The sequence below is a fragment of the Ranitomeya imitator genome, chromosome 5, assembly GCF_032444005.1.
Source record: "Ranitomeya imitator isolate aRanImi1 chromosome 5, aRanImi1.pri, whole genome shotgun sequence".
NCBI lineage: Eukaryota > Metazoa > Chordata > Amphibia > Anura > Dendrobatidae > Ranitomeya > Ranitomeya imitator.
In genome coordinates, this window is record NC_091286.1 from 497782247 (window position 1) to 497803834 (window position 21588).

At 43.9% G+C, this 21588-nt stretch overlaps 1 protein-coding gene across 2 annotated transcripts in view; it reads right to left on the reverse strand.

Annotated features, from left to right (window-relative positions):
• RSRC1 (arginine and serine rich coiled-coil 1) overlaps nt 1-21588 on the reverse strand; it is a 452089-nt gene that overhangs the window by 419230 nt on the left and 11271 nt on the right. For both annotated transcript variants that reach the window (XM_069727439.1, XM_069727438.1), the window contains exons 2-3: nt 11304-11492; nt 9013-9126 (exon numbers count right to left, since the gene is read on the reverse strand). In XM_069727439.1, the coding sequence (XP_069583540.1) occupies nt 9013-9126; nt 11304-11485 (296 nt within the window). In that variant the 5' untranslated portion in view covers nt 11486-11492. The remainder of the gene's footprint in view (nt 1-9012; nt 9127-11303; nt 11493-21588) is intronic.

Sequence of the window (21588 nt, forward strand, 5' to 3'; positions counted from 1 at the left end):
TAAAAATAAAAAACATGGATATACTCACCCTCGGACGGGCCCTGGATCACAGCCCTGCTAGCGTCTCCCTCTGTTCCTTAGAATGCGGTGAGTGAAGGACCTTCAGTGACGTCGCGGTCACATGAGCGCTCATGTGACCGCGACGTCACTGAAGGTCCTTCACTCACCGCATTCTAAGGAACAGAGGGAGACGCTAGCAGGGCTGTGATCCAGGGCCCGTCCGAGGGCGAGTATATCCATGTTTTTTATTTTTATTCTTTATTTTTTACATGAATATGGATCCCAGGGCCTGAAGGAGAGAGTCTCCTCTCCTCCAGACTCTGGGAACCACACGCCGAAATGCAGGATCGCTCCCTGCACACGCCATACCCGGCGTATAAGATGACCCCCGACTTTTGGGACAATTTTTAGGGGTCAAAAAGTCATCTTATACGTCGGGAAGTACGGTAAATAGCATTTTCCGAGGCGTCAAGTTCCCTTTAAAGTGCTGTAGAAAGAGTACACAACCGGGGGGAATTCTGCATCACTAACCAATCAATTAGAAGTTCATGGTAAAAAATAAATAAATAAAGTGGCTACTTTTGTCTGTGTGTGCCGACTGCAAATTTGTATTTAATGGCTATGAATTTAAAAAAATATAATTAAGATTTTGCATCAAATGTACCACAGTAGGTCTCACAATAGGCCGACTTGATGATGTTCGTCCTTCGTAGTAGAAGATAACCATGACTTCAGGGTTAGAAGAGAATTAGTAGTTATGGGTCTGGAGGTGGCTGAGGAGTCCAATTTGGGCCCTGAAGGTTTGCCCACATACTTGACATAAGGAAGCAGATGTAGTCAGTACACCAGATTCTACTTGTGCGTTGCGGACAGATCGCTTTCTTTTTGCGTTAAAGATTTTCCTATCTTCAGCTGCACGTGCTCCTGAGGTGATCCTGCCCCACCAACATGGACGATCCAGGGCAAGCTCTTCCCATTCACTGGTGTTGACTTCCAGGTTTTTGAGAGACACCTTAAGGCAGTCTATATAGCGCTTCTACTGCTCGCTTTCCTTGGCAGAGTTCTTCGTACAGCAGTTGTTTCGGTAGTCGACTGTCAGGCATTCTGACCACATGTCCAGCCCACCTGGCTTGGACTTTCAGCAGGAGTATAAATGCTGCAGAGCCCTTTGTTCCAGAATTGCCGTGTCCGGGACATTGTCTTGCCACTTGATGTGGAGGAGTCTGCGGAGGCAACTCATGTGAAAATGATTACACTTCCGTTTAGCATGCCGGCTGTAGACTGTCCAGGTCTCGCTAATATAGAGAAGTGTGGGGAGGACCACCGCGCAGTAGACCTTCAGCTTGGTGGTAAGGCTGAGTCCCCTTTTCTCCCCAGATGTTCTTACACAGACTCCCGAAGGCGGCACTGGCTTTGGCAATTATGTTATTAACCTTAGCATCTATGGCAACTTCACGGGAAAGTGTGCTGCCTAAGTAGGTGAAGTTATCGACTGCTTTGAGGTTTTGCTCCTTCACCGTGATACATGGCTCCTTGTATAGTTTCCCTGGAACAGGTTGATACATGACTTTGGTTTTTCTAATGTTGATCTCGAGACCAAAACTGTCGCAGGCTTGAAAAAAACAGTTCATTTCATGCTGCATTTGCTGTTCCGTGCTAGCATTAAGTGCACAGTCATCAGCAAATAATAATTCACGGATAACAGTCTCATGCACTTTCAAAACCACCTTCAGGCGTTTTGGGTTGAAAATCTTGCCATCAGTCCTGTACCTAACCTGGATTCCATCTTCACAGTTGTTAAAGGCATCACTTAACATTGCAGAGAATAGCATACTGAACAGGGTTGGAGCAAGCACACAGCCTTGTTTTACGCAGTTTGTTACTGGGAAAGCCTCAGATTCGTCTCCATCATTCAGAACCTTCACCATCATGCCATCATGGAACTGCCGGACGATTGAGATGAACTTGCTCAGCTGCACGTGCGAGCTTGTGTGCTTCTGTGTAGTGAGTGAACACTTGTAGGTAGAAGGTATGAGAGCATGTAGTATATGTACTAATAGGCCATATCGTAGGTACTTTTGGTGGGATTATAGGAGAAAAGAATATTCAAATTAATTGGGTAGCAGGTTTATACTTATACACTTTGTATAGCAGTATTTATATGAACATTGTATGGTACTGTTTGACTATTTATCTGGATATTGCAGAATTTTGTATTGATGCTCTATGCATTAGCGAGTTGAACAATTAAAGATCTTCTATAAGTTTTGCATCTTAGGTTCCACATAAACCTAGATGCACTCTGGCCCAAAATTTAAAAACTCCATCACCATTTCTAATGACTGAAATACAATTGGTATTATTGGAGATTTTAGCAAAAAAAAATTGCAAATAATGTCAACAGTGCCAGACTGTGCGCCTTCATAGATCAACTAGAGCAGTGGTCCCCAACTCCAGGCCTCGAGGGCCGCCAACAGTGCAGGTTTTCAGGATTTCCTTAGTATTGCACAGGGGTTGAAATCATCACCTGTGCAGATGAACACATTACCACCGATGCAATACTAAAGAAATCCTGAAAACCTGCACTGTTGGCGGCCCTCGAGGCCTGGAGTTGGGGACCCCTGAACTAGAGCTACCAGTGATGATCCAACTACTGGAGAATTGTGTGTCAGCTGTACCAGTCTGTAGGTGCATTTACTTCAAGGTCTCTAATTTATAGCCTAGAAAGAGGCAATATTGAGGTCCGAGGGAATATTCACCCCACATACTAAAACGAGAGCAGTACTCTGCTGTCCCACCTGGGACTTTTCATGTCTTCGTATAGAACACTATCACAGGGAAACAAATTTGGCTTTTTGACAATAATTAACGGAAAATAACCATCAAGTAGAAGCAAATCTTTACAAAGTGATTGACATACTTAATTCTAAAACACGAAATAACCAGATTAATAATGTTGCACACCCATCTAGTCAGTCATTAACAGAAGAACCTTTGGCAGCAATTATAGTTTTCAAGCCAAAAGAGAAACAATACATCTACTAAATGTCAATGAGGAGTGAATTCAGTAGGTGGACAGAGCATCTGCTGTACAGCCCCCCGAACCGGAGATGATGGGTGTCATCCAGTTCACTAGGACAGAAGAATTTTTGTAAGTAAGCCACTCGTTTCCAATTAGCATTACTGAGTAATCAACAAATATGATTAATGGCCCTGTATACAGTATATCTCATTAAGGACCCGATTCATCATGACTGGTGTTCTGCACACTACTCATGATGAACATTTCAGTGGAGTAAGGAGCATTTCTTAATTCTGTGCAAGTTTCAGCTGTCGTGAACACCCGCCCCACGAAAAAAAATAAAAATAGTACTCCAACTGATGTTTAGGCTCGGGTTTCATGACTTTAACCATGACACAAGTCACGTGGACCAAAGTTTTCTAGGCGCCGCTGTAAAATTCCGAAAAGCAAATTGCAAAATGTCCTACTGAACTTTTTTTTTTCTTGTAACTTGCTTGTCAAATTTACTTTTTGGGTCATAATTAGTGATGAGCGAATGTGCTCGGATGCTGAGCGTCTGAGCAGTGCTCGAATAATATGTTCGTGTCCCCGCATCTGCACATATCTCTCAGCCATGAGCATCCTCGTGAAGCCCTGCACAGTTTTCAAAAAGTTGCCAGAGTTGGATGGGACTTGCAGAAAGACGCCAATGAGGAGTTATTGTTATTCCCCCTTTCCCACTAGTGCTATAAAGTGACACAAACAGCCTACGTAAGTAAGGAGGGGCATTTTGTAAATGAGGTGTACGGTTGAATTTCTTAAAAAACAAGCACAAACACCATTACAGTGCCTGTTTATAAGTCATTTATTTTTGCTTAACATTTACTTAAAGTTCTTTAGCAAACTGGAAATATTGCAGCATAAACCTTTCAGGGCTGGCTATAGGGAAACACCCACACAATGTGATGCTACAGCCATGTGGCAATAAGGGGATGATTGTTTTTGTGATGGACAGCGATTGCAATTAAAGCAAAAAACGTCTTTCCGGTTGAGTTCAGTCTCCCATATGCTTTTGGTCTACTGTAGTCACGAAAGTATTACAATATCGGAACGTTACTGCAGTCGATTCCTGGCTGACCTCTCTCCCTCACTTCTGCAGTGGTCATTGGAACATATATATTAACCCCTTCATGACTAGGCAATTTTTAGTTTTATGCACATTTATTTTTTCCTACCCCTCTTTCAAGTGTCATAACTTTTTTTTATTTTTCTGTTGACACAGCTACATAACGTTTTGTTTGAAGTATGAGTTGTAGTTTTCAATTACACCATTCATTTTACCATATAATGTACTGAAAAACAGGAAAGGCTCCAACAGTTACTTAATGACCGTGACAGAAAAGTCTGACAATCAAAATATTAAATAATTTAATCCAATCGGTAAACAGCATAATGAGAAAAAAAAAAATCCAAAATGCCAGAATAACATTTTTTTTGGCTGCAGCAACACTGCATTGAAATGCAATAAGAGGCGATCAAAACATTACATCCATCCTTAAGTGGTTTCAGTAAAAATGTCAGTTCAAAAATAAGCCCTCAGACAGCCCCATATGACAAAAAATGAAAACGCTATGGTCTCAGAAAATGGTGACAAAGGAAGAGAAAACAATTTTCACGGCTTATTTAAAAAAAAAATTAAAAAAAAAACTATATATTTCTGGCATCGTCTCCATACTTGAGCTGACCTGTTGAATCATATTGACAGGTCAGTTTTACCATATAGTAAACATAGTAAATGGTTAAAAAAAAAACAATTGTGGAATTGCACTTTTATTACAATTTCACCGCACTTCACCCACTTTCCCTGTTTTCAAGTACACTACATGGTAAAATTAATGGTGTCATTCAAAAGTACACCTCATTCCACAGAAAAAACAACCGCTCATATGGCTATGTTGATGGAAAAATAAAAAAGTTATGGCTCTTGTAAGAAGAGGAGGAAAAAATGAAAACGAAAAAAAAAAAAAAAAAAGGAAAATAGCCCGGGGTTGAAGGGGTTAAAGAAAAACACATTGCTAAAAAAAAAGGAAATAAATACAATTTGGTCTAAGTGACCATCTTCTAAGATCCGTGACTTTTTTTTTTATTTTTGTCGACGGACTATCTACTATATAATTGTCTAAGGGTACCGTCACATTTAGCGACGCTGCAGCGATATAGACAACGATGCCGATCGCTGCAGCGTCGCTGTTTAGTCGTTGTGTGGCCGCTGGGGAGCTGTCATACAGACAGCTCTCCAGCGACCAACGATGCCGAAGTCCCCGGGTAACCAGGGTAAACACCGGGTTACTAAGCGCAAGGCCGCGCTTAGTAACCCGATGTTTACCCTGGTTACCATTGTAAATGTAAAAAAAAAAAAAAAACACTACATACTTACATTCCAGTGTCTGTCGCGTCCCCCGGCGTCAGCTTCCCTGCACTGTGTAAGCGCCGGCCGTAAAGCAGAGCGGTGACACAGTGCAGGGAAGCTGACGCCGGGGGACGCGACAGACACCGGAATGTAAGTATATAGTGTTTTTTTTTTACATTTACAATGGTAACCAGGGTAAATATCGGGTTACTAAGCGCGGCCCTGCGCTTAGTAACCCGATGTTTACCCTGGTTACAAGTGAAGACATCGCTGGATCGGGGTCACACACGCCGATTCAGCGATGTCAGCGGGTGATCCAGCGACAAAATAAAGTTCTGGCCTTCAAACTCCGACCAGCAATGTCACAGCAGGATCCTGATCGCTGCTGCGTGTCAAACACAACGAGATCGCTATCCAGGACGCTGCAACGTCACGGATCGCTATCGTTATCGTTCTAAAGTTGCTCAGTGTGAAGGTACCTTAAGGGTCACTTCCGTCTGTCCTTCTGTCTGTCTGTCTCGGTTATTCATTCGCTGATTGGTCTCGCCAGCTGCCTGTGATGGCTGCCACGACCAATCAGCGACGGGCACAGTCCAGAAGAAAATGGCCGCTCCTTACTCCCCGCAGTAAGTGTGTCGCCCACATACTCCCCTCCGGTCACCGCTAACACAGGGTTAATGCCGGCGGTAACAGACAGCGTTATGCCGCGGGTAACGCACTCCGTTACCACCGCTATTAACCCTGTGTGTCCCCAACTTTTTACTATTGACGCTGCCTATGCGGCATCAATAGTAAAAAATGTAATGTTAAAAATAATTAAAAAAACTGCTATACTCGCCCTCCGTAGTCGCTCGCGCCGGCCGCCATCTTTCATTGCAGGTTCCGGTGGCAAAGATGATATGGGAGAAGGACCTGCCATGACGTCACGGTCATGTGACCGCGACGTCATCACAGGCCCTGCACGAGAAAGACCTGCCATGACGTCATGGTCATGTGACCGCGACGTCATCACAGGCCCTGCGCGCCTGTGCTAGAAAGACCTGCCATGACGTCACGGTCATGTGACCGCGACGTCATCACAGGTCCTGCGCTCATACCAACCCTGGGACCGGAAGCTGCCGTGGACTACAAAGGGCCCTCGGAAAGGTGAGTATATGTTTATTTTTTATTTTTTAAACTGTGACAAACCTGGCTGGGCAATATACTACTTCGCTGGGCAATATACTACGTGACTGGCCAATATACTACGTGGCTCTGTGCTGTATACTACTTCGCTGTGCAATATACTACGTGACTGGCCAATATACTACGTGGCTCTGTGCTGTATACTACTTCGCTGTGCAATATACTACGTGGCTCTGTGCTGTATACTACGTCACTGGGCAATATACTACGTGACTGGAAAATATACTACGTGGCTCTGTGCTGTATACTACGTCGCTGTGCAATATACTACGTAACTGGGCAATATACTATGTGGCTCTGTGCTGTATACTATGTCGCTGTGCAATATACTACGTCACTGGGCAATATTCTACGTGGCTGCGCAATATACTACGTCACTAGGCAATATACTACGTAACTGGGCAATATACTACGTGGCTGGGCAATATACTACGTCGCTGGGCAATATACTACGTGACTGGGCAATATACTACGTGACTGGGCAATATACTACGTGGTTGGGCAATATACTACGTCGCTGGGCAATATACTACGTCACTGGGCAATATACTACGTCACTGGGCAATATACTACGTGACTGGGCAATATACTACGTGACTGGGCAATATACTACGTGGCTGGGCAATATACTACGTGGCTGGGCAATATACTACGTGGCTGGGCAATATACTACGTGGGCCGTGCAATATACTACGTGACTGGGCAATATACTGCGTGGCTGGGCAATATACTACGTGGACATGCATATTCTAGAATACCCGATGCGTTAGAATCGGGCAACCATCTAGTCTACTATAAAATTGTCTAAGGGTCACTTCCGTCCGTCTGTCTGTCTTTCTGTCTGTCTTTCTGTCACGGATATTTATTAGTCGCGGCCATTGTCTGTCCTGGAAATCCAAGTCGCTGATTGGTCGCGGCAAAACAGCCACGACCAATCAGCGACGGGCACAGTCCGGAAGAAAATGGCCGCTCCTTACTCCCCGCAGTCAGTGGCCGGCGCCCGCATACTCCCCTCCACTCACACAGGGTTAATGCCGGCAGTAACGGACGGCATTATGCCGCGTGTAACGCACTCCGTTACCGCCGCTATTAACCCTGTGTGTCCCCAACCTTTTACTATTGATGCTGCCTATACGGCATCAATAGTAAAAAAATGTAATGTTAAAAATAATAAAAAAACAAAAAACCTGCTATACTCACCCTCCGTTGTCCGCTGAGCCGCTCGCATCTTCCGTTCCCGGTGATGCATTGCGAAATTACCCAGAAGACTTAGCGGTCTCGCAAGACCGCTAAGTCATCTGGGTAATTTCGAAATGCATCCTGGGAACGGAAGATGGCGGCAGCCGCGCGCCTATCGCCGGAGCTCCGCTGGATCCCAGGAGGTGAGTATATAACTATATTTTATTTTAATTATTTTTTTTAACAGGGATATGGTGCCCACACTGCTGTATACTACGTGGGCTGTGTTACATACCGCGTGGCTCTGTGCTGTATACTACATAGGCAGTGTTATATACTGCGTGGGCTGTGCTATATACTACGTGATTGGGCAGTATACTACGTGGCTCTGTGCTGTATACTACGTAGCTGGGCAATATACTGCGTGACTGGGCAATATACTATGTGGCTAGGCAATATACTACGTGGCTCTGTGCTGTATACTACGTGGCTCTGTGCTGTATACTACGTGACTGGGCAATATACTACGTGACTGGGCAATATACTACGTGACTGGGCAATATACTACGTGACTGGGCAATATACTACGTGACTGGGCAATATACTACGTGACTGGGCAATATACTACGTGACTGGGCAATATACTACGTGACTGGGCAATATACTACGTGACTGGGCAATATACTACGTGACTGGGCAATATACTACGTGACTGGGCAATATACTACCTGACTGGGCAATATACTACCTGACTGGGCAATATACTACCTGACTGGGCAATATACTACGTAGCTGGGCAATATATTACGTGACTGGGCAATATACTACGTGGCTGGGCAATATACTACATCGCTGTGCAATATACTACGTCACTGTGCAATATACTACGTGGCTGGGCAATATACTATGTAGCTGGGCAATATACTATGTGGGCTGGGCAATATACTACGTGGGCATGCATTTTCTAGAATACCCGATGCGTTAGAACCGGGCCACCATCTAGTACACCATATTTCACTACAGAGAAACCGTTCAAGCTGTCAGACGCGTACCATTTTCGTATGACAGAAATTTAGCTAACTTGACCGGTTTGAACACACATGTATGCCTCTAACAATTTGACTTAGATCTATCCAGTGAGTTTAAAAATATATTTCTGGAGTTATAAACAAAAAATGTTGGTATACATTATCATTTAATTATATAATATCCAAATAAGCCTATAAGAGAAGAATACCTTGATGTTCTGGACCTGTGGGCTTTACGCGACTTAACTCGGTCTCTAGACCTGCTGGAACTACGTTTCCTTCTTGAGTTGTATGACGACTCACTGCTAGAACGGTGCCTGCGTCTAAAAACAAGCATTAGTGAATTATCCTGGCAAGATGAATCAAAACTAAGCCATTATTACCAAGCATATACACTACCGTTCAAAAGTTTAGGGTCACATAGAAATGTCCTTATTTTGAAAGAAAAGCACAGTTTTTTCCAATGAAGCTAACATTGACCCAAAGCACACCTCCAAATTATGCAAGAACCATTTAGGGAAGAAACAGGCAGCTGGTATTCTATCTGTAATGGAGTGGCCAGCGCAGTCACCAGATCTCAACCCCATTGAGCTGTTGTGGGAGCAGCTTGACTGTATGGTAAGCAAAAAGTGCCCATCAAGCCCAACTTGTGTGAGGGGCTTCTAGAAGCATGGGGTGATTACCTCAGCAAATTAACTGCTAGAATGCCAAAGGTCTGCAATGCTGTAATTGCTGCAAAGGGAGCATTCTTTGACGAAAGCTAAGTTTGAAGGAGAAAATTATTAATTTCAAATAAAAGTCTTTTTTTTCAAACCTTGTCAATGTCTGGACTAGATTTTAAATTCATTTGGCAACTCATTTGATTAATAAAAGTATGAGTTTCCATGGAAAAAACAAAATTGTCTGGGTGACCCTAAACTTTTGAACGGTAGTGTACAACATACTACACCATCTTAGGGCTATGGTAAGGGATCTAGAAACATAAATCTAGAGTTGATCCAAACTGACGTTGCATAGGAGCCGAGTCGCAGTTCTCATCAACGGCAACTACAAAGCGAACAGAGCTGTGCTGTTCCAGTTCTCTTCTCCATTTACATTCGGCCAGACCCCAAAGCAGCTCAATTGTGGAGGGGGGGTGCCTAGTATTGGACCCCACTAATATAATACAGCTCTGTCAAAAAAATAAAGAGACTACCACATCAAAACCCTGTAATGGGCAGCCCAATCTCCAGACCTGAACCCCATTGAAAAGCTCTGGAATATAATCAAGAGGATTGTGGATAAAAAAAAAGCCATCAAACAGAGAAGAACTGCTTAAAGGGACTCTGTCACCTCAATTTGGAGGGATATTAAAATGAGCTGTTACCGGTCAGATGGGAGGCGTATCCTCGTAATTTCTCCACCCCGTCAGTCCCTTTTTTCCGCAATAGTTTAGTGCATAAGAGTATGCGTGGGCCATAGTTGGCACGTGCGCCTGCAGTCTTCAGTGGCGCACGCGCAGTATGCTTTGCCCTACTGCAGGCAAAGCCAAAATGCATTACTGCACATGCGCCCGCGCACTATGTTCCTGAATTATTTAGCTGTGTAATGATTTTCGACTTTGCCCACAGTATGGCAAAGCATATTGCGCGTGCGCCACCGAAGACTGCAGGCGCACGCGCCAATTATGGTGCACGCATACTCGTATGCACTAAACTATTGCGGAAAAAAGGGACGGACGGGGTGGAGAAATTACGAGGATACGCCGCCCATCTGACCGGTAACAACTCATTTAAATATCCCGCTAAATTGAGGTGACAGAGTCCCTTTAAAATTTTGACTCAGAAGCAGTGTGAAAGACTGGTGGAAAGCATGCCAAGAACCATGAAAGCTGTGAATAAAAATCATGGTTATTCCACAAAATATTGATTTCTGAACTCTTCTTGAGTTAAAATATTATTGTTATTTCTAAATTATTATGAAGTTGTTTTCTTTGCATTATTTGAGGTCTGAAAGCACTGGGTTTTTTTTTCGGTTTTTTTATTTGAACCATTTCTCCTTTTCAGAAAAAAAAGAAAAACAACATTTATTGCTTGGAAATTCGGAGACATGTTGTCAGAAGTTTATAGAATAAAAGAACAATTTACATTTTACCCAAAAATATACCTATAAAGAGAAAAATCAGACAAACTGAAAAGCTGAATTAATGACCTATCTAAAGGATACAGGTGACCCCTTTTAAGATTCTTTTCATCCACAAGAAGCAAAAGCTAATAATTGGAATTTTAGCAAAATATCCTTAACCTCAGGGTGTCTTCATACGCAACATTCACTTTTGCATAAATATCAACACAAATAGTCTATCAAATTTTGGGACAGGATGTCATTGTCTACCTTTTGTTACTTTCTTGATATACATAAATCTAGTCCATATAGGCTGCTTTTGGACATAAAAGGGTCACAGAAGCCTAAATTTATGGGACCTAGCAAAACATAATTATATTATAAAGTAACCACTAACCTTTTGTCATAAGAGTGTGAACTGGAGTACGCTTCTCGTGAGCGGGACCTGGATCTCCTTCCTGATTTCTTATGACTGCGTGTTCGGCCATCTGATGAGCTACTGGAGGAAGAGCGCCTGCGATGCTTCTTCTTTTTGCGGGTCCTAGTATTCTCCTCTGAATCTGAAGAATGCCGACCCATTATGGAACTTCAGGGAAGAAAACAAAGGCATAAGATGACAACTTTGCATGCATTACACTTGCATTGACAACTTAAAAGTGCTACTCACTAAATTAGAATATCATCAAAAAGTTAATTTATTTCAGTTCTTCAATAAAAAAAGGGAAACTCATATTATATAGACTCATTACAAACAGAGTGATCTATTTCAAGTGTTTATTTCTGTTATTGTCAATCGTTATGGATACAGCACTCAGTGAACAGCCAGCTTCTTTAGGCCGGCTTCACACTTGCGAGTTTTACGGACGTAAGAGCGCAGAAACTACGTCCGTAAAACTCGCAAAAAATACGGCACAATTATTCTCTATGCCCCTGCTCCTATCTGCCGTATTTTACTGATCAGTATTATACCGCTTTCTACGGCCGTACAAAATCGCAGCATGCTGCGTTTGTCACCGTACTGCGCAAGAAATACGCCAATGAAAGTCTATGGAAGCGTGAAAAATGCGGATTTCACACGGACAAGCAGTGTGACTTGCGAGAAATACGCAGCGCTGTTAGAGAGAAAAGCCGGTAATTCAGTGCGGTGTACAGTAAAATCACACTGACAGCTTACAGTCCAATAGGTAGAATAAATGTGTACACATATATATATATATATATATATACCTATTCTATGTCAGTGAGACACATATGTATATATATTAATATTTATTCCAGCGCTATACAGCTTGAAAGCTGGTAATTCAATTACCGGCTTTTTCTTTCTCCTTCCTAAAACCCGACATGATTTGAGACATGGTTTACATACAGTAAACCATGTCTTCTCTCCATTTTTTTTGCAGATTCCACACTACTAATGTCAGTAGTGTGCATCTGCAAAATTTGGCCGTTCTAGCTCTTAAAATAAAGGGTTAAATGGCGGAAAAAATTGGCGTGGGCTCCCGCGCAATTTTCTCCGCCAGAGTAGTAAAGCCAGTGACTGAGGGCAGATATTAATAGCCTGGAGAGGGTCCATGGTTATTGCCCCCCCCGGCTAAAAATATCTGCCCCCAGCCACCCCAGAAAAGGCACATCTGGAAGATGCGCCTATTCTGGCACTTGGCCACTCTCTTCCCATTCCCGTGTAACATAGTAACATAGTAACATAGTTAGTAAGGCCGAAAAAAGACGTTTGTCCATCCAGTTCAGCCTATATTCCATCATAATAAATACCCAGATCTACGTCCTTCTACAGAACCTAATAATTGTATGATACAATATTGTTCTGCTCCAGGAAGACATCCAGGCCTCTCTTGAACCCCTCGACTGAGTTCGCCATCACCACCTCCTCAGGCAAGCAATTCCAGATTCTCACTGCCCTAACAGTAAAGAATCCTCTTCTATGTTGGTGGAAAAACCTTCTCTCCTCCAGACGCAAAGAATGCCCCCTTGTGCCCGTCACCTTCCTTGGTATAAACAGATCCTCAGCGAGATATTTGTATTGTCCCCTTATATACTTATACATGGTTATTAGATCGCCCCTCAGTCGTCTTTTTTCTAGACTAAATAATCCTAATTTCGCTAATCTATCTGGGTATTGTAGTTCTCCCATCCCCTTTATTAATTTTGTTGCCCTCCTTTGTACTCTCTCTAGTTCCATTATATCCTTCCTGAGCACCGGTGCCCAAAACTGGACACAGTACTCCATGTGCGGTCTAACTAGGGATTTGTACAGAGGCAGTATAATGCTCTCATCATGTGTATCCAGACCTCTTTTAATGCACCCCATGATCCTGTTTGCCTTGGCAGCTGCTGCCTGGCACTGGCTGCTCCAGGTAAGTTTATCATTAACTAGGATCCCCAAGTCCGTCTCCCTGTCAGATTTACCCAGTGGTTTCCCGTTCAGTGTGTAAGCCTGGGAGCTTTCTAGGAAATTTCCCACGATCTATGAACATCCAGCAGAGGGCGCCTCACCGCAAATGAAGCTAAATATAGCTCATTGATCTATATTTAGACTCATTCCCCGGGGTTTTGCAGCGAGGAGTAGCATTGCATTAGCAAAGCTCCTTGCTGCAAAATGTTTTAACCCCTTCAGAAGGATTTACATCGTTGGACGTTACAGATCTGCGGAGGGTAAGTATATTGTTGGTTTATTATGTTTTTTCTTTCACAGAACGAGGGTCTTCAGTGATTGGATTGGGCGTAGAATAAAATACTCCAACAACCATTGTTTTTATTTCATTAAAATAATTTTAAATAATGTGTTTGTGTTTTATTTAACCCTTTCATTCAATTGGATTAATAATGGATAGGTGTCATAATTGACGCCTCTCCATTATTAATTAGGCTTAATGTCACCTTACAATAGCAAGGTGGCATTAACCCTTCATTACCCCATATCCCACCGCTACACGGGAATGGGAAGAGAGTGGCCAAGTGCCAGAATAGGCGCATCTTCCAGATGTGCCTTTTCTGGGGTGGCTGGGGGCAGATATTTTTAGCCAGGGGGGGGCCAATAACCATGGACCCTCTCCAGGCTATTAATATCTGCCCTCAGTCACTGGCTTTACTACTCTGGCGGAGAAAATTGCGCAGGAGCCCACGCCAATTTTTTCCGCCATTTAACCCTTTATTTTAAGAGCTAGAACGGCCAAATTTTGCAGATACACACTACTGACATTAGTAGTGTGGAATCTGCAAAAAAAATGGAGAGAAGACATGGTTTACTGTATGTAAACCATGTCTCAAATCATGTCGGGTTTTAAGAAGGAGAAAGAAAAAGCCGGTAATTGAATTACCGGCTTTCAAGCTGTATAGCGCTGGAATAAATATTAATATATATACATATATGTGTCTAATGACATTATATATATATATATATATATATATATATATATATATATATATATATATATATATATATATATATATATATATATATATATATATATATATATATATATATATACACACAGTATATATATATTTTTTTTTCTTTTTGGGACACATGGATCATTTCTATAGCGGTATGTTGGTTTTGCAAGCCTGCGAGAAAACCACGCAGTACGGATGCCATACGGATTACATACGGAGGATGCCATGCGCAAAAAACGCTGACACACCCTGCCTACGGAGGAGCTACGGACCACTATTTTCGGGACGTTTCAGCGTATTACGGCCGTAATATACGGACCGTATTTTCATACGCTGAGTGTGAAGCCGGCCTTAGCACTGACCTTTTGAGGCTTAACCTCCTTGTGGAGTGTGTCAATGACTGCCTTCTGGACATCTGTCAAGTCAGCAGTCTTCCCCATGATTTTGGAGTCTACTGAAACAGACTAAGGGACCTTTTTAACCCCTTCAAGTCCAGGCCCTTTTTCGTTTTTGCGTTTTCATTTTTCACTTCCCACCTTCCCAGAGCCATAACTTTTTTATTTTTCTGTCAATATGGTCATGTGAGGGCTTATTTTTTGCGGTACGAGTTGTACTTTTGAACGACACCATTGGTTTTACCATGTCTTTTACTAGAAAACGGGGAAAAAATTCCAAGTGCGGTGAAATTGCAAAAAAGTGCAATCCCACACTTGTTTTTTGTTTGGCTTTTTTGCTAGGTTCACTAAATGCTAAAACTGACCTGCCATTATGATTCTCCAGGTCATTACGAGTTCATAGACATCTAACATGTCTAGGTTATTTTTTATCCAAGAGGTGAAAAAAAATTCCAAACTTTGCTTAAAAAAAAAAAAAAGTGCCATTTTACGATACCCGAAGCGTCTCCATTTTTCGTGATCTGGGGTCGGGTGAGGGCTTATTTTTTGCGTGCCGAGCTGACGTTTTTAATGATACCATTTCGGTGCAGATACGTTCTTTTGATCGCCCATTATTGCATTTTAATGCAATGTCGCGGCGACCAAAAAAATGTAATTCTGGCGTTTCGGATTTTTTTCTCGCTACGCTGTTTAGCGATCAGGTTAATGCTTTTTTTTAATGGATAGATCGGGCGAATCTGAACGCGGCGATACCAAATACGTGTAGGTTTTTTTGTTTGTTTTTTAATTGTTTTATTTAGGATGGGGCGAAAGGGGGGTGATTTAAACTTTTATATTTTTTTCATATTTTTAAAAACATTTTTTTTTTACTTGTGCCATGCTTCAATAGCCTCCTTAGGAGGCTAGAAGCTGGCATAGCCTGATCGGCTCTGCTACATAGCAGCGATCATCAAATCGCTGCTATGTAGCTGAAATGCAGGTGTGCTGTGAGCGCCGACCACAGGGGGGCGCTCACAGCAGGCCGGCATCAGTAACCATAGAGGTCTTAAGGACCTCTATGGTTACCATCCTGATGCATCGCCGACCCCCGATCATGTGAAGGGGGTCGGCGATTACATCATTTCTGGCCACCCGGCCGGAAGCGCCGGTTAAATGCCGCTGTCTGCGTTTGACAGCGGCATTTAACAGGTTAATAGCGGCGGGTGAATAGCGATTTCACCCGCCGCTATTGCGCGCACATGTCAGCTGTACAAAACAGCTGACATGTCGTGACTTTGATGTGGGCTCACCAACGGAGCCCACATCAAAGAGGGTGACACGGCATGCGCCGTAATAGTACAGCGCATGTCGTGAAAGGGTTAAACACTTAGGAAGCCTTTGCAGGTGTTTTTTGCAAATTATTCTAATTTACAAAGATAATGACTTTTGGGTTTTCATTGGCTATAAGCCATAATAATAATCTTTATTTATATAGCGCCAACATATTCCACAGTGCTTTACAGGTTAACAGTTTCATACACAACAGTCATAACTAACAACGTTAACAATACAATAATTAAAGCACAATAAGACGACCCTGCTTGTGAGAGCTTACAATCTACCATGAGGTGGAGGAGATACAAAGTACAGGTGTGTATTTACAATGATGTATTTACAATGATGGTCCAGCCATCTTCAGGGAGTGGGGGACAGATGGAAGTAGTGAATGGGCTACACACAAACATAAAATGACTGATTAGGGAACGTGATAGGCCGCTCTGAACAAATGTGTTTTGAGGGAGCGCCTAAAACTATGCAAGTTGTGGATGGTCCTAATATCTTGGGGTAGAGCATTCCAGAGGATTGGCGCTGCACGGGAGAAGTCTTGGAGTCGGGAGTGGGAGGTACGGAATAGTGCAGAGGTTAGTCGAAAGTCATTTGCCGAGCGCAGAGGTCGGTTAGGCCGATAGACAGAAATGAGCGAGGAGATGTAGGGGGTGCCGCACTGTGGACAGCTTTGTAGGTGAGAACAAGTACTTTGAATTGGATTCTATAATGAATGGGCAGCCAGTGTAACGAATGGCGAAGAGCGGACGCGTCCGAGTAACGATTAGCTAGATAGACAACCCTGGCTGCTGCATTAAAGATAGACTAGAGAGGTGAAAGTCGAGTAAGGGGGAGGCCAATTAATAGAGCGTTGCAGTAGTCCAGGCAGGAGTGGATCAGGGCGATAGTGATGGTTTTTGTTGTTTCCATAGTGAGAATAGGGCGGATTCTAGAGATGTTCTTTAGGTGTAAGCGGCACGAGAGGGCAAGAGATTGTATATGGGATGTGAAGGAGAGATCGGAGTCAAACGTAACACCCAGACAGCGCGCCTGCTGCCGGGGTGTTATTATGGTGCCACCCACGGAGAGGGAAACGTCAGGTTTAGGGAGGTTAGTACATGGTGGGAGCAGAAGATGTTCAGTTTTGGAGAGGTTGAGTTTCAGATAGAGAGCGGACATGATGTCGCAGACTGCGGACAGACAGTCACTGGTGTTCTGTAGTACAGCAGGAGCAAGGCCAGGGGATGACGTGTATAGTTGTGTGTCATCAGCATAAAGATGGTACTGAAAGCCAAATCTGCTGATGGTCTGTCCAATTGGGGCCGTGTAGAGAGAGAAGAGAAGGGGGCCAAGGACTGAGCCCTGAGGTACCCCGACAGTGAGAGGAAGAGGAGACTAAGTGGAGCCAGAGAACAGAACACTAAAGGAGCGGTCAGAAAGATAGGAGGAGAACCAGGAGACATCAGTGTCCTTAATGCCTAGTGACCGGAGCCTAGAGAGTAGGAGAGGGTTGTCAACAGTGTCGAAAGCTGCAGAAAGATCGAGAAGAATGAGCAGAGAGTGGTCACCATTACATTTTGCTGTCAGAAGGTCGTTTGTCACTTTGATGAGTGCAGTTTCTGTCGAGTGTGGGAGGCGGAAGCCGGACTGTGAAGGGTCTAGGAGGGAGTGAATGGAGGTGTAAAGGGTAAGGCGGGAGTAGACTAGGCGCTCCAAGAGTTTAGAGATGAAGGGGAGTTTGGAGACCGGACTGTAGTTATTTGTGCAGGATGGGTCGAGGGCGGGTTTCTTTAGTAACGGACTAATGATAGAGTGTTTGAAGAAGGACTGGATAATGCCTGAGGAGAGTGAGATATTGAAGATTGTAGTTAGGTGAGTAGTGACGACTGGAGAGAGAGGCTGGAGGAGATGAGAAGGAATGGGGTCTGTAGTGCATGTAGTCGGACGAGAAGAGAGGAGCCTGGAGACTTCTTCTGTGATGGGATCAAATGTGGAGAGTGAGCCAGGGGAGATGCAGGTAGGGTTGGGAGTCACTGAACTTGGTGATTGGGAGCGGATTTCCAGACGGATATTGTCTATTTTCTCTATGAAGTGGGAGGCCAGGTCATCAGCACAAATGTCTGTCATAGGGGCTTCTGCTTTTGGCCTGAGGAGGGAGTGAAAGGTGTCAAAAAGTTTCTTGGGGTTGTTGGATAGTGAGGAGATCAGGGTGGTGAAGTAGGTCTGTTTGGCGAGGTGAAGGGCAGAGTTATAGGTTTTTAACATAAATTTGAAGTGTATGAAGTCTTCTGGTGTGCGAGTTTTCCTCCATAAGCGTTCAGCACTCCTAGAGCATCGCTGGGGAAAATCGGGTTTGCGATGTGAGCCAGGGCTGTTTTACTCTGTGTTTGGAGGTTCTGATGGTGAGGGGAGCTGCTTGGTCCAGGGTGCTTCTAAGAGTGTCATTGTAGTGATGTACCGCCAGATCAGGACAGGAAAAAGAGGAGATTGGGGACAGTGATGAGTGTAGGGAGTCTGAAAGTGTATGAGGGTTAAAGGGAACCTGTCACTCCCAAAATCGCGGGTGAGGTAAGCCCACCGGCATCGGTAGCTTATCTACAGCATTCTGGAATGCTGTAGATAAGCCCCTGATGTATCCCAAAAGATGAGAAAAGACGTTAGATTATACTCACCCAGGGGCGTTCCCGCTGTTGGTCCGGGTCCGGCGCCTCCCATCTTCATCAGATGATGTCCTCTTCTGGTCTTCACGCTGCGGCTCCGGCGCAGGCGTACTTTGTCTGCCCTGTTGAGGGCAGAGCAAAGTACTGCAGTGCGCAGGCGCTGGGAAAGGTCAGAGAGGTCCAGTATTGGGGTGACGTGGATTGCACTGACGGCTCCCCCATTTATTACTCGGGTGGTCTCCTGGACATTTAACTAGGTATGAGAAGCTCCAATACTAGTTTTACTATTGCCTATACCTTTTGATCTAAGTAATGTCTTATTGCTCTCTCTGTATTATTGGCGGTCCTTTGAGACCATATGGGTTACCTATATACAGTGGGGCAAAAAAGTATTTAGTCAGTCAGCAATAGTGCAAGTTCCACCACTTAAAAAGATGAGAGGTGTCTGTAATTTACATCATAGGTAGACCTCAACTATGGGAGACAAACTGAGAAAAAAAAATCCAGAAAATCACATTGTCTGTTTTTTTAACAATTTATTTGCACATTATGGTGGAAAATAAGTATTTGGTCAGAAACAAAATTTCATCTCAATACTTTGTAATATATCCTTTGTTGGCAATGACAGAGGTCAAACGTTTTCTGTAAGTCTTCACAAGGTTGCCACACACTGTTGTTGGTATGTTGGCCCATTCCTCCATGCAGATCTCCTCTAGAGCAGTGATGTTTTTGGCTTTTCGCTTGGCAACATGGACTTTCAACTCCCTCCAAAGGTTTTCTATAGGGTTGAGATCTGGAGACTGGCTAGGCCACTCCAGGACCTTGAAATGCTTCTTACGAAGCCACTCCTTCGTTGCCCTGGCGGTGTGCTTTGGATCATTGTCATGTTGAAAGACCCAGCCACGTTTCATCTTCAATGCCCTTGCTGATGGAAGAAGGTTTGCACTCAAAATTTCACGATACATGGCCCCATTCATTCTTTCATGTACCCGGATCAGTCGTCCTGGCCCCTTTGCAGAGAAACAGCCCCAAAGCATGATGTTTCCACCACCATGCTTTACAGTAGGCATGGTGTTTGATGGATGCAACTCAGTATTCTTTTTCCTCCAAACACGACAAGTTGTGTTTCTACCAAACAGTTCCAGTTTGGTTTCATCAGACCATAGGACATTCTCCCAAAACTCCTCTGGATCATCCAAATGCTCTCTAGCAAACTTCAGACGGGCCCGGACATGTACTGGCTTAAGCAGTGGGACACGTCTGGCACTGCAGGATCTGAGTCCATGGTGGCGTAGTGTGTTACTTATGGTAGGCCTTGTTACATTGGTCCCAGCTCTCTGCAGTTCATTCACTAGGTCCCCCCGCGTGGTTCTGGGATTTTTGCTCACCGTTCTTGTGATCATTCTGACCCCACGGGGTGGGATTTTGCGTGGAGCCCCAGATCGAGGGAGATTATCAGTGGTCTTGTATGTCTTCCATTTTCTAATTATTGCTCCCACTGTTGATTTCTTCACTCCAAGCTGGTTGGCTATTGCAGATTCAGTCTTCCCAGCCTGGTGCAGGGCTACAATTTTGTTTCTGGTGTCCTTTGACAGCTCTTTGGTCTTCACCATAGTGGAGTTTGGAGTCAGACTGTTTGAGGGTGTGCACAGGTGTCTTTTTATACTGATAACAAGTTTAAACAGGTGCCATTACTACAGGTAATGAGTGGAGGAAAGAGGCGACTCTTAAAGAAGAAGTTACAGGTCTGTGAGAGCCAGAAATCTTGATTGTTTGTTTCTGACCAAATACTTATTTTCCACCATAATATGCAAATAAATTGTTAAAAAAACAGACAATGTGATTTTCTGGATTTTTTTTTCTCAGTTTGTCTCCCATAGTTGAGGTCTACCTATGATGTAAATTACAGACGCCTCTCATCTTTTTAAGTGGTGGAACTTGCACTATTGCTGACTGACTAAATACTTTTTTGCCCCACTGTATCATTGCGAGTAGACGTATACTATCCAGGAGTACCCTACTATTATTTTCTAGGGGTAATTATTGTTATATTGGTCTTGACTAAAGAATTATTATATCTTAAAGCCGTTGGCCTCTACATGTCCCGCGTTTCTTTTTAGTTTGCACATATGCCCCATGTGAGTACCCACTGTTATGCCTGTTCTATGTATTTGTAATAAAGTTTTTTCTACTTTTATTATATTTTTGGCCTGTTTGATCGTCCCTTCCTTCCTTTTCTGTGGTTCATAAGCAATCCAGAATGCTGTAGATAAGCCCCCGATGCCGGTGGGCTTACCTCAACCGCGATTTTGGGGGTGACAGGTTCCCTTTAAAGCCTTGTAGAGTTCTGACTGAATGGTAGGTAGGAGTGTGCTGGGGTGGGCGAGGATTTGTGAGCGTGAAGGAGAGAATGTTGTGGACAGAGAGGGAAAGCGGTGAGCTATTTAGATAGAGTGAACACAGCCGGAAAAAAACAGGTCAAGGGTGTTACAGTCCTAGTGTGTCTCAGAGGCTGAGAGCTGTGAGAGGCCAAGCGAAGTGGTTAGTGATAGAAGCTGGGATGCAGATGTAGAAGTGGGGCTGTTTATGGGGATGCTGAAGTCTCCCAAAACAATGGTTGGTAGTTCTGAGCACATGAAGTGCGGCAGCCAGGCAGAGAAATGGTCCAGGAAGTGGGTGGGTGAGCCTGGGGGCCGGTATGTGACTGCTACTCTGAGGGAGAGGGCACGGAAGAGCCTGATGGTGTGGACCTCAAAAGAAGGGAATGAGAGTGATGGAGCTGAGGGCATGACCTGGAGGGTGCATTGTGGAGAAATGAGTATGCCAACTCCACCACCAAGTCTGTTTTTGGGTCTCGGGGAATGGGAGAATTGGAGGCCACCATTGGAAATGGCAGCAGGGGAGGCAG